The sequence below is a fragment of the Piliocolobus tephrosceles genome, chromosome 21, assembly GCF_002776525.5.
Source record: "Piliocolobus tephrosceles isolate RC106 chromosome 21, ASM277652v3, whole genome shotgun sequence".
Lineage (NCBI taxonomy): Eukaryota > Metazoa > Chordata > Mammalia > Primates > Cercopithecidae > Piliocolobus > Piliocolobus tephrosceles.
Genome location: NC_045454.1, coordinates 32,242,565 through 32,256,382, shown reverse-complemented (window position 1 = coordinate 32,256,382; position 13,818 = coordinate 32,242,565). Strand labels below are relative to the sequence as shown.

The 13,818-nt window shown below is 37.7% G+C and overlaps 1 protein-coding gene across 1 annotated transcript in view; it reads right to left on the bottom strand.

Moving 5' to 3' along the window:
• LOC111524824 (zinc finger protein 708-like) overlaps nt 1-13,818 on the bottom strand; it is a 28,470-nt gene that overhangs the window by 886 nt on the left and 13,766 nt on the right. The window contains 1 exon segment of the mRNA XM_023190109.2: nt 2-624. Within this exon segment, the coding sequence (XP_023045877.2) occupies nt 2-624 (623 nt within the window).

Below are 13,818 nucleotides of genomic sequence, written 5' to 3'. Positions count from 1 at the left end.
GTTTCTCTCCAGTATGAATTATCTTATGTTTAGTAAGGTTTGAGGACCGGTTAAAAGCTTTGCCACATTCTTCACATTTGTAGAGTTTCTCTCTAGTATGAATTCTCTTATGTCTAGTAAGAGTTGAGGACTGGTTAAAAGCTTTTCCACATTCTTCACATTTGTAGGGTTTCTCTCCAGTATGAATTATCTTATGATTAGTAAGGTTTGAGTACTTTTTAAAAGCTTTGCCACATTCTCCACATTTGTAGGGTTTCTCTCCAGTATGAATTATCTCATGTTGAGTTAGTTGTGAAAGCATGCAAAATGATTTGCCACATTCTTTACATTTGAAAGGATTTTTTCCAGTATGTCTTATCTTATGTCTCTTTGAATTTGAATATTTATGAAAGACTTTCACATATTTATCATACTGAACTATTTTGCTCTGCGTAGTTGTCACACACTGGTTAAGTTCCTTATGACCTCCTTTGTGCAACTTATGCTCATCCACACTTCTACAGCCTTTTCTTAATTGCAAATTCTGATATCCACATTTTCCATATCTTCTCAGTATCATTTGTTGGAACGAATTTTTTATGTATTGCTCTGGCCTAAGGTCTTTGGCAAAATGAGAACACAGAGCTGAAAGAAATAAAAATAACAAATTATTCCACTTACTCGGCTCAGATTAATATCATTTACAAATCTAACTTACACCAGCTCTATAAGCAAGATGGCACAGCAAAACACCACAGATCCTAAATCCTTTATAGACATATAAATGTAACAAAAACATTCTGACCAAAATACATTTGTGAAAAATGTATAAATGAGTAAAGTGTGTGTAGTGTCCCAGGCAAGGATAATGCAAAGAGCCACATAGGAGAAAAAAGAAAAGTCTGTTACATTTACCCAACACACCTCTTTCTGCTGCCCAATATAACATGTTGCCTTCAGAAGTAAATTGTCAACTCCTGGTTTCTTTTTTAAAAGACTAAAAAAAATAGTGTCACATACATCTTTATTTCTGGCTCTCAGGGGCCTTTTCAGACACTGGTTTCTGTCTCCCATGACATAAAGTACTAAAATAAATGGTGGTATGCTTTGGAATGACAGTTTTGAGTCTGCTGAGACCAAAGTTAAGTGTTACAGCAGCAGACACTGCAGTACCACATACAGGAAACAGGTTTAGCAAGTGATTACTGAGTATTTAGAAGAAACGCTAACATACTTCTTTAACTTAAAAAGCCCACAAAATTTTAGACAAGACGCAATCTAAGAAAATGTTAGAGAGACTCCCAAAATCTCTAGCCAAGACAACTGATTTCAGACTGTCCCAGGCCTAAGCTACATTATAAAGATTGTGACAGGGCCAGGCACGGTGGCTCACAGCTGTAATCGCAGCACTTTGGGAGGCCAAGGAGGGTGAATCACCTGAGGTCAGGAGTTCAAGACCAGCCTGACCAACAAGGAGAAACCCCGTCTCTACTAAAAATACAAAATCAGCTGGGCATGGTGGCACACGCCTGTAATCCCAGCAACTAGGGAGGCTGAGGCAGGAGAATCACTTGAACTCGGGAGGCAGAGGCTGTGGTGAGCTGATATCACACCACTGCACTCCAGCCTGGGCAACAAGAGCAAAACTCCATCTCAAAAAAAAAAAAAAAAAAAAAAAAGATTGTGACAGGTAGCTTGTTTTTAATGTCTAAATCTCAATCAAAGATTAATGTATACAAAATATTAGGGCAGGATGACCCCATCAAAAACATTACTAAACTTTCAGAAAGCAACCATAGGAATATAAAGAGGTACAAATTTTTAAAATTTAAAATAAATTAAATACTACACAGTGAATGAAACAGGAACACAACTACTGAAGTTCAGAAAACTCAGGATAACAATAAAAATATTAAAAATATCAAAAAACATAAATTAGGAAGATAAAAATGTCACAGTCAAGAAGAGAATCTTGGGAGCTGCAAGACAAAGTAATGTATCATTTATAAAAATGTCTTATGAGATAACCAGTAAATTTTCAAAACAAAATTGGAATACCTGACGAGAACTGGGTGATATAGTCAAAGTCCTGGAAAAAAAAAAAAAAAAAAAACAGCTCTCAAGTGAAAATAATACAACTAAAAAGAACTGATTGGGCAAAGTGGCTCATGCCTATAATCCCAGCACTTTGGAAGGCTGAGGCAGGCAGATCACCTGAGGTCAGGAGTTCGAGACCAGCCTAGTTAACATGGTGAAACTCCGTTTCTACTAAATATACAAAAAATTAGCCAGGCGAGGTCACGTGAGCCTGTAATCCCAGCTACTCAGGAGCCTGAGGCAGGAGAATCGATTGGACCTGGGAGGCAGAGATTGCAGTGAGCCAAGATCATGCCACTGCACTCAAGCTTGGGCAACAAGAGCGAAACTCTTTTTCATAAATAAATAAATAAATAAATAAATAAATAAATAAATAAATAAATAAATAAAAAAGACTAACTGAATAAAAAGAAAGACCTTCTAAAAATAACCTAATCCTGAAAAAGTATATTGGCACTGCATATGTCCTACATACCAAAGATGCTGAAAGGAGTTCTTCCCACTGAAAATAACATGATGCAGGAAAACACATAATCATACAAAAAATACATAACTTTCTGGGAAAGATATTTACATACACAAAAATACAATTCCTTAGTATTTTAATAATCATGCAGAAAACATTAATTATTCTATAAAATTTTAAAGATAAAAGCATAGAAATGATTATAAACATCTGTTAATGTAACATAAAAATAAATAATTAGCGGCCAGGCACGGTGGCTCATGCCTGTAATCCCAGTACTTTGGGAGGCTGAGGAGGGCGGATCACCTGAGGTCAGGAGTTCAGGACCAGCCTAGCCAACACGGTGAAACCCCATCTCAACTAAATATATAAAAATTAGCTGGGCGTGCTGACAGACAATTGTAATCCCAGCTACTTGGGAGGCTGAGGCAGGAGAACTGCTTGAACCTGAAAAGTGAAGGTTGCAGTGAGCCAAGATTGCACCACTGCAATTCAGCCTAGGTGACAGAGCAAGACTCTCTCTCAAAAAAAATGAATAAATAACAATTAAAAAATATATGTGTATATAATTAGCAACATCAATAACAAAGTAGAGAGCAGATGTAATGACAAAGAATTTTTTATATGCAAATAAGGTCATTTTGTTTTGTTTTGTTTTCAGATGGAGTCTCACTCTGTCGCCCAGGCTGGCATGATCTCGGCTCACTGCAACCTACGTTTCCCGGATTCAAGCAATTGTGGTGCAAATAAGGTTAATTTTTACTACATTAAAATTGTTTTTTTTAAAGTTTTTATGTAATTCCCAAGGTACCACAAAGAAAATATCTGTATAGATACACAAAAGAAAATAAGAAAGTAGTGAAAGCATATAACACAAAAACCAAAGGACACAAAAGACAGAAAGAGGGAAAATGAGGGACAAAGATACAAGAATTAAAGAGAATTAATAAAATTACATTAGTTTTGCTTTCAGAAAATTATTTAAATATATATAAAATTAACTTTTCAATCTAGAGACATAATTTTCAAAGAAATGATTTATTAAAATCTTTCAAATGCCAAGATTAATTTGCCTTTTTACAAGAGTCAGTTGAAATCTAATGATAAAAAAAGACTGAAAGTAGCAAGATGAAAGTAGAAATTTTATGCAAATATTAACCAAATGAGAGAAGAAGAGGTCAAAATAATATTACACAAGCTATATCTTAAGTCAAAAAGTGTCATATTTAACAAGATATACTTTAAGTCAAAACTCTGAAAAGAGAAAAAAGGACACTGAACAATAGTAGATTCATTTACTGGGAATCAATGACGCGTGTGTGTGTGTGTGTACATGTGCACATCTCACATTAGGGTTTCAAATATATAAAACAAATATTGACAGAATTGAAGAAACACACATAGAGCAATATAATTATAGAATATATCAAGACCCCATTTTCTTAATAAAAATGAAACAAGATGGAATATTAGCAAGGGAATAGAAAACTTGAAATCAGTATGGAACAATTATTTCTAACAAAGGTATAGAGAGTCGAACATCAGGTTATATACCCTTCCCGATAGCTCACACAACATTCTCCTTGAAAGGACCATCTGTTAGGCCAAAAAAATTCTTAACACATTTTTTAAAACAGAAATCTTATGAATTACTTTCTGTGACCAAAATGGAATGAGATTATAATTTAAAGAACGGAAAAATTCACAAATACATAGAAATTAAACAATACATTTTGAGTGTGCTCTTGTTCAAAGGTTGAAATAATATTGTGTAGATTTCCATACTGCTCAAAGTAATCTAGAGATTTAATGTAATGTTTTTCAAATTTATTATTGCATTTCTGAAGAAACAGAAACAGCAACCCCAAAAGTATATGGAATCTCAAGAGACTATACTCAACGATCTTCAAAAAAAGGAACAATGTTGGAGGCATTACAGTTTTTTACTTCAAAACACATGACAAAGCTACATAATAAAAACAATTTTGTATGAATATAAAGATAAGAAAGTAGATAAATAAAACAGAATCCAGCACATGAACTTTCACATATATGGTCATATAAAGAGTCATTTGCATATCCATAATTATTGCAGCACTGTTACTCAAAGCCAATAGGTAAAAGCAATGCAAATTTCTGTTACAAAATCATTTAGTAAATATAATTTGAAATATAAAAACACTGGAATATCACTCAGTTTGCAAAAAGCAGAAAATATTATAACAACTATAAAGATAAATCTTAACGACATTATGCAAAATGAAATGAGCCAGTCACAAAAAGATAGAGATCGTATGATATGTATAACAGTTACACTCTCTGAAACAGAACAAGAGTGGTGTTTGAAAAGTGAGATGAAATGGGAATAATTGGCAGTTGTTTAATGTATATTAAGATTCAGCTTTATGATCACGCATGGTGGCTCACGCCTGTACTCCCAGCACTTTGGGGGGCCGAGGCAGGTGGATCACGAGGTCAGGAGTTCAAGGTCAGCCTGGCCAAGATGGTGAAACCCCATCTCTACTAAAAACACAAAAATTAGCCAGGCATGGTGGTGGGTGCCTGTAATCCCAGCTACCCAGAAGGCTAAGGCAGAGAATTGCTTGAACCTGGGAGGCGGAGGTTGCAGTGAGGCGAGATTGCACCACTGAACTCCAGCCTGGGTGACAGAGTGAGACTCTGTCTCATACACACACACACAAAAAAAACACAGATTTAGCTTTGCAAGATAAAAACATTTTAGCATATGTTGCATACCAATATAAATATAATTAATATGAAAAAACTAAATATTTAAAAAATTTTTAGGTGAGGTGCAGTGGCTCATGCCTGTAATCCCAGCACTTGCAGAGGCTGAGGCAGATGGGTCACTTGAAATCAGGAGTTCGACACCAGCCTGGCCAACATGGTGAAACCCCATCTCTACTAAAACAACAACAACAACAAATTAGCTAGGTGTGGTTATGCACAACTGTAATCCCAGCTACTCAGAAGGCTGAGTCAACAGAATTTCTTGAACCCAGGAGGCGTAGGCTGCAGTGAGCCAAGATCACACCACTGCACTCCAGCACAGGAGACAGAGTGAGACTCCATTTCAAAAAAAAAAAAAAAAAAAAAAAAAATTGTTTTTTAATTCTAAATTTTGCTGCGTGTTTTTGACAAATAAAAGTAAACAACAGGCCGGGCGCGGTGGCTCAAGCCTGTAATCCCAGCACTTTGGGAGGCCGAGACGGGCGGATCACGAGGTCAGGAGATCGAGACCATCCTGGCTAACAGGGTGAAACCCCGTCTCTACTAAAAATACAAAAACTAGCCGGGCGAGGTGGCGGGCGCCTGTAGTCCCAGCTACTCCGGAGGAGGCTGAGGCAGGAGAATGGCGTAAACCCGGGAGGCGGAGCTTGCAGTGAGCTGAGATCCGGCCACTGCACTGCACTCCAGTCCGGGCGACAGAGCGAGACTCCGCCTCAAAAAAAAAAAAAAAAAAAAAAAAAGGTAAACAATAATCCTTAAAAGAGATAAAGAGTTATCATAGTTTTAAAACATCTTTAAATCCAAAAATAATAGAGATTCACAAATAAATGGAATGTTAATATTAGAATTTCTATCACTATTCACTTAGGATTAATCAACCATTCACAACACACCTACACAACAAATACACAAGTTATAAAAAAAAATGCACGGATAGGCTGGGTGCAGTGGCTCATGTCTGTAATCCAAGCACTTTGGGAGGCTGAGATAGGCAGATCACGAGGTCAGGAGTTTGAGACCAGCCTGACCAACATGGAGAAACCCCATCTCTACTAAAAATAAAAAATTAGCCAGGCGTCAAGACACTGGACTCCAGACTGGGCAACAGAGTGAGACTCTGTCTCAAAAAAAAAAAAAAAAAAAGCCAGGCACAGTGGCTCACGCCTGTAATCCTAGTATTTTTGGAGGCCAAGGTGGGCGGATCACCTGAGGTCAGGAGTTTGAGACCAATCTCAACATGGAGAAACCCCATCTCTACTAAAAATACAAAATTAGCCAGGCATGGTGGTGCACGCCTGTAATCCCAGTTACTCAGGAGGTTGAGGCAAGAGAATTGCTTGAACCTGGGAGGCGAAGGTTGCAGTGAGCCAAGATCACACCATTGCACTCCAGCCTGGGCAACAAGAGTGAAACTCTGTCTCAAAAAAAAACAAAACAAAACAAAACAAAAAACAGGGATAATATTTACACAGACAAACAAAGAGATAATTATATTGGCAGTAGACATATGGCTGATTCATATTTAAGTTTGCCTGACACTGTCTTAAATTGTATTCAGTTAATCATTGTCATACACAATTTATTGTTATTATTTATTATTTTTTGAGACAGAGTCTCGCTGTGTCACCCAGGCTGGAGTGCAGTGGCACCATCTCGGCTCACTGCAAGCTCCACCTCCCAGGTTCACATTATTCTCCTGCCTCAGCCTCCCAAATAGCTGGAACTACAGGCGCCCACCACCACACCTGGCTAATTTTTTGTATTTTTAGTAGAAACAAGGTTTCCACTGTGCTAGCCAGGATGGTCTCGAACTCCTGACCTCATGATGCGCCCACCTTGGCCTCCCAAAGTGCTGGGATTACAGGCATGAGTCACCATGGCCAGCCTGTCATACACAATTATAATACAAATTAAACATAGAAACACAATTAATTGGTGTGAGGTGGCATAACCTAAAATACGTAACTCAAAAATATAAAATTGCAAAACAAAATTAAAACATGAAATGTAAAGTTTATTGGACATCATCAAGTTGATTAATATATTCATGAAAGAAATCCTAGAAAAAGAATACAGAGAAGAAGTAATATGAGGACACTTCACGATAAGAACAAACTGAGAGCCAGGCAGGGTGGCTCACGCCTGTAATCCTAGCACTTTGGGAGGCCAAGGTGGGCAGATCATTTGAGGTCAGGAGTTCAAGACCAGCCTGGCCAACACAGTGAAACCCGATCTCTACTAAAAAAATACAAAAATTAGGCAGGGCGCAGTGGCTCACGCTTGTAATCCCAGCACTTAGGGAGGCGAGGCAGGTAGATCATGAGGTCAGAAGTTCGAGACCAGCCTGGCCAAGATGGTGAAACCCCATCTCTACTAAAAATGCAAAAAAAAAAAAAAAAGCCGCGTGTGGTGGCAGGCCCCTGTAATCCCAGCTATTCGGGAGGCTGAGACCGGAGAATTGCTTGAACCCAGGAGGTGGAGGTTGCAGTGAGCCAAGATCAAGCCACTGCATTCTAGTGTGGGCGACACAGCAAGACTCCATCTCAAAAATAAAAAACAAAAAAAACAAAAATCAGCTGGGCATGGTGGCACGTGCCTGTAATCCCAGCTACCCAGGAAGCTGAGGCAGGAGAATCACTTGAACTCGGGAGGCAGAGATTGCGGTTAGCCGAGATCACGTCACTGCACTCCAGCCTGGGTAACAGAGTGAGACTTAGTCTCAAAGAAGAAAAGAAAAACCTAAGAACTTTCCAAATTTTGATGTAATAAAAAAAATTTCTAACTAATAACACTTGATCCAAAATTATTTTACTTTAAAAACGAAATAAAAATAAAGATTCCAAAATAAAAGGTGTGGGTGTTCATCACTACTAGCACAGTCCTATGAAAAGTACTACATGGTGTCCATGCACAGTGGTTCAGGCCTATGAATCCTACAGTTTTAGCAGGCCAAGGCAGCCAGATCACTTGAGAATAGGAGTTCAAGATTAGCTTGAGCAACATAGTGAGACTCTACATGTAAGCAAAGAGAAATACTAAAACGAGCCCATTATTTTGAAAATTAAAATGATGCTGGCCAGCATCATAAAACCATATATAAAATAAAGCTCTCTATTACATGTAAATATACAGACACATATAGAATTATTTACTATCATAATGATGGTACATAAAATCCTTAAACTACTTCTATAGGATATGAAATATAAAATATAAATCTGTTAGTAGATACATAGTATAAAATAACCTTTAATATCAATAACTACTGAAAAACATAAAGTTATAGCTTTTGTATTAAATCGAAGTTGTTATGAGATTAAAATATATCATTTTAGTTTTGGCTGGGCGCTGTGGCTCACGTCTGTAATCCCAGTACTTTGAGAAGCTGAGGCAGGTCAGGAGTTCGAGACCAGCCTGCCCAACATGGCAAAACCCCATCTCTACTAAAAATACAAAAAATTAGCTGGGTGTGCTGGCAGGTACCTGTAAGCCCAGGTACTTGGGAGGCTGAGGCAGGAGAATTGCTTGAACCTGGGAGGCGGAGGTTGCAGTGAGCCGAGATCATGCCATTGCACTCCAGCCTGGGTGACAGAGTGAGACTCTATCTCAAAAAAATAAAATAAAATAAAATAAAATATATTATTTTCATACTAAAATGTTTTATGTAATCTCCATTTCTCAAGACAATCACAAAGATAATATTTATGGAAAGTATAAATAAGGAAATGGAAAAATAACCAAAGCATGTCACTACACAGAACAAAAATAAATGCAATAAAACAAGAAATGAGAAAAAAGCATATCTACAAGAAACATATAACAATAACAGTAAAACTGATCATAGTAACTCTATTTTAAAGCAATCATTTTAAATACAAATTAATTAAACTACTTAATAGAAAGAAACATAATCCCAGGACGTTGTGAGGTCAAAGTGGGCTGATCACTTGATCCCAGGAGTTTGAGATCAGCCTGAGCAACATCTCAAAACCCTGTCTCTACAAAAAAAATACAACAAAACTTGCTGGGTGTGATGGCACATATTTGTAATGCAGCTATTTGAGAGGCTGAAATGAGAGGATCATCAGAGTTTGGAAAGTTGAGGCTGCAGTGAGCCATGATCATGCCACTGAAAACCAGCCCGATTGACACAGTGAAATCCTATTTCAAAACTGAATGAATAAACAGGCCAGGCATGGTGGCTTATGCCTGTAATCCCAGCATTTTGGGAGGCCAAGGTGGGTGGAGCACTTGAGACCAGGAGTTTGACACTACCCTGGCCAACACAGTGAAACCCCATCTCTACTGAAAATAGAAAAAATTAGATGGGTGTGGTGGTACATGCCTGTAATCCCAGCTACTTGGGAGACTGAGGCATGAGAATCACTTGAATCCGGGAGGTGGAGGTTGCAGTGAACCAAGATCAGGCTACAGTACTCCAGCCTGGGCAATGGAGTGAGATTCTTTCTCAAAAAGAAAAAAAATTGGCCGGGCGCGGTGGCTCAAGCCTGTAATCCCAGCACTTTGGGAGGCCGAGACCAGTGGATCATGAGGTCAGGAGATCAAGAGTATCCTGGCTAACACGGTGAAACCCCGTCTCTACTAAAAAAATACAAAAAAACTAGCAGGGCGATGTGGCGGGCGCCTGTAGTCCCAGTTACTCGGGAGGCTGAGGCAGAAGAATGGCGTAAACCCGGGAGGCGGAGCTTGCAGCGAGCTGAGATCCGGCCATTGCACTCCAGCCTGGGCAACAGAGCGAGACTCAGTCTCAAAAAAAAAAAAAAAAAGAAAAGAAAAAAAGAAAAAAAAATTAAAATAAATGAATACATAAATAAAATTATAAAGAAGAAAAAGAAATAAAATGCCTGAGTAACTTTAGAAAAAAGCATACAATATGCTGCCTACGAAAGACTGGTTTTAACATTGCATTGAATAGGCTGAAAGTAACATAATAGAAAAAATTTATTTTTCATGCAAATAGTAACCACAATTGGGTGAGGCAGTTATAATTATATTAGACATAATATGCTTTTAGTCAAGTACTAGCATGAGAACAAAACTGATATTATATAATGATAAAATAGGTCAATTTACCAGGAATCTATAACTATTATATCCCTCTATACATATGTATGTATGTATAAAACATCAGAGCTGCAAAATGTATGAAGCGAATGTTGACAAAAGTGAAGAAATACATAGCAACATAGTAACTGTAAACACCAACACCCCATTTGCAATAATAAATAAGAAAACAAAAAACTCAGATAACATTGTAGACTGTATTAATTATCTTACATATAGAGGAATACCTGAGAGTAGGTAATTTATAAAGAAAAAAGGTTTATTTGGCTCACAGTTAAGCAGACTGTATAGGACGTATGTGCCAGCATCTGCTTTTGGTGAGTAAGCATCCCAGTAAGCTTATAATCACGGTGGAAGGTAAAGTATAACTGGACACGTAAGAGACAGAGTAAGTGTGAGGTGAAGAAGCCAGATTTTTTTTTTTAACCAACCAGTTCTCATTTGAATCAATAGAGTGTAGCCTTTTTGATTATCAAAAGGATGGTGCCAAGCCATTTATGAGGAATTTGCTCCCCCATAACCCAAACACATCCCATCAGGTCCCACATCAAACAGGAGGATTATATTCAAGGATGAGGTTTAGAGAAAGTGGACATCCTCTAACCTTAGGCCAACCATATCATATCACCAACTAGGCTTAACAGACATGTACAAAACTTTCCAGGCAAAAGCAAGAGAATACACACAATATTCTTACTTGCTCCTGGTGTGTTCTGTTACGACACATACTAAGTCATATTAAATTTATGAATACTGGCTGAGTGCAGAAGCTCATACCTATAATCTCAACACTTTGGGAGAATCACATGGGGCAAAAAGTTTGGGACCAGCTTATGCAACATAGTGAGACCCTGTCGCTACTAATAAATCAAAAAATTAACCAGGGGTAGTAGTGTATGTCTGTAGTCCCAGCTCAAAAATTTGAGGTAAAAGGATCACTTGAGCCCAGCAGACTGAGGTTGCAGTAAGCCAAAATCATGTCACTGCACTACAGCCTGGGCAACAGAGTAAGATGCTGCCTCAAAATAACAACAAATACATTTAAGAAGACCAAAATTATACACTATGTTTTCTGACCAAAACTGAAAGAAAGTAGGAATTAAAAATCAAAGTAAAACTGGCGAATCCAAAAATATATGAAATTAAAACACACTCTTCAACATATTCTTTTTTTTTTTTTTTTTGAGATGGAGTCTCACTCTCACCAGGCTGGAGTGTAATAGCGTGATCTCAGCTCACTGCAACCTCTGCCTCCAGGGTTCAAGCGATTCTCCTGCCTCAGCCTCCTGAGTAGCTGGGACTACAGTTGTGTGCCACCATGCCCAGCTAATTTTTGTATTTTTAGTAGAAACGGGGTTCCACCAGGGTGGCCAGGATGGTCTCGATCTCTTGACCTTATGATTCGCTCGCCTCAACCTCCCAAAGTGCTGGGATTGCAGGCGTGAGCCACTGCACCCAGTAACTCTTCAACGTATTCTTGCTCCAGGGTCAAAAAATTTAATTTTTTAAAGACATTACTATGACCTAGTGGTGAATGAATTTCATATAATCTCTATAAAAACCCTAATCACACAGTTTTTTACAGAAATATAGTTTGAATTTTTTTTTTTTTTTTAGATGGAGTCTCACTCTATTGCCAGGCTAGAGTGCAGTGGTACCGTGGCATGCTCTCAGCTCACTGCAACCTCTGCTTCCCAGATTCAAGTGATTCTCTTGCCTCAACCTCCTGAGTAGCTGGTATTACAGGTGCCCGTCACCACGCCCAGCTAATTTTTATATTTTATTTTTGGTAGAGACAGGGTTTCACCATGTTCGCCAGGATGGTCTGGAACTCCTGACCTCATGATTTGCGTGCCTTGGCCTCCCAAAGTGCTGGGATTACAAGTGTGAGCCACTGCACCTGGCCAAAAAAATTTTTAATTTGATTATAAACTATAGATAAACACCCTTGAAAAAGAACAAAGAGGCATTATACTTTCTGATTTCAAAACATATTAAAAGCTACAAAAACAAAACAATGTAGTACTGACACAAAGATAAATAGATGAAAGAACAGAATAGAGAGCCCAGAAATGAGCTCTTCTGTATAAGATTAAATAATCTTCCCCAAAGTTGCCACGAGCATACAACAGAGCAAAGATATTCTCTTCAAAAAATAATGTCAAAAACTGGATATCGACACTGAAGAAATAAAGTTGGATCATTTCCTTGAACCAAATACAAAAAAAAAAGGTTTAACTAAACACGTAAGACATGAAAAGATAACTAACATCTCTTAGAAAAAATACAGGAAAAAGGCATGTCATTGGTCTTGGCACTATTTTTTTAGATACGACACTAAATGCATGAGCAACTACAACTATAACCATTAAGATTTAACTGCACTATACTTCAAAATTTCTGCACATCGAAACATTCAATAGACAATGCCTCCTAGAAAATGGGTGAAAATACTTGCAAATCCCAAGAGACGAGTGATGAGTTAATATTCAAAATATATACACAACTCTTAAAACTGAACAATAAAGCTGAATAAATTGATTTATTAATGAAAAAATAATTGAACTGAATTTTCATTAAAAAAATTACCGAAATGGGAAAAAGTATTTGAAAAGAAAAACAAAATTAATAATTTGTAGACAAACACATAAAAATGAAAAATAAAATCACCTCACACCTACTACAATGGCCACTGTAAATTTATGAAAAACACCAAATCTGTTGATAATGCAATGAAAATAAAACCCCTGTTGATTGTTGGTATAAAACAAAGATGCAGCCATTGTTTTAAAATGTTATAAATGTCGGCCAGGCATGGGGGCTCAGACTTGTAATCCCAGCACACTGGGAGGCTGAGGCAGGCTGATCTCAAGGTCGAAAGTTCGAGACCAGCCTGACCAACATGGTGAAACCCCATCTCTACTAAAAATACAAAAATTAGCCGGGTGTGATGGTGCACACCTGTAATCCCAGCTACTTGGGAGGCTGAGGCAGGAGAATCACTTGAATCCGGGAGGCAGAGCTTGCAGTGAGCCGAGATCGCGCCACTGCACTCCAGCTTGGGCGACAGAGCAAGACTCTGTCTCAAAAAAAAAAAAAAAAAAAAGTTATAAATGTTTCTTAAGCAATTAAAAATGGAATTATCAGCAAACACAGCAATTTTATTTATGAATCTATATTCAAAATATTGCAACACAGGACCTGTAAGACATCTGAACATTTATGTTTATTGTATCAGTATTCACAAAAGTCAAAAGGCTGAAGAAACCCAGATGTTCCTTAATGTACAAATACTTCAAAAAATGTAACATATACATACAATGGAATATTGTTCAGTCTTTTTTTATGTTTGCCTCGCACTAATAACTTTTATTTCACTCAAGCTGGAGCAATAACCTTCCCTACATATCTTCCCTGCCCAAAAATTCAAAGAAAAAAAA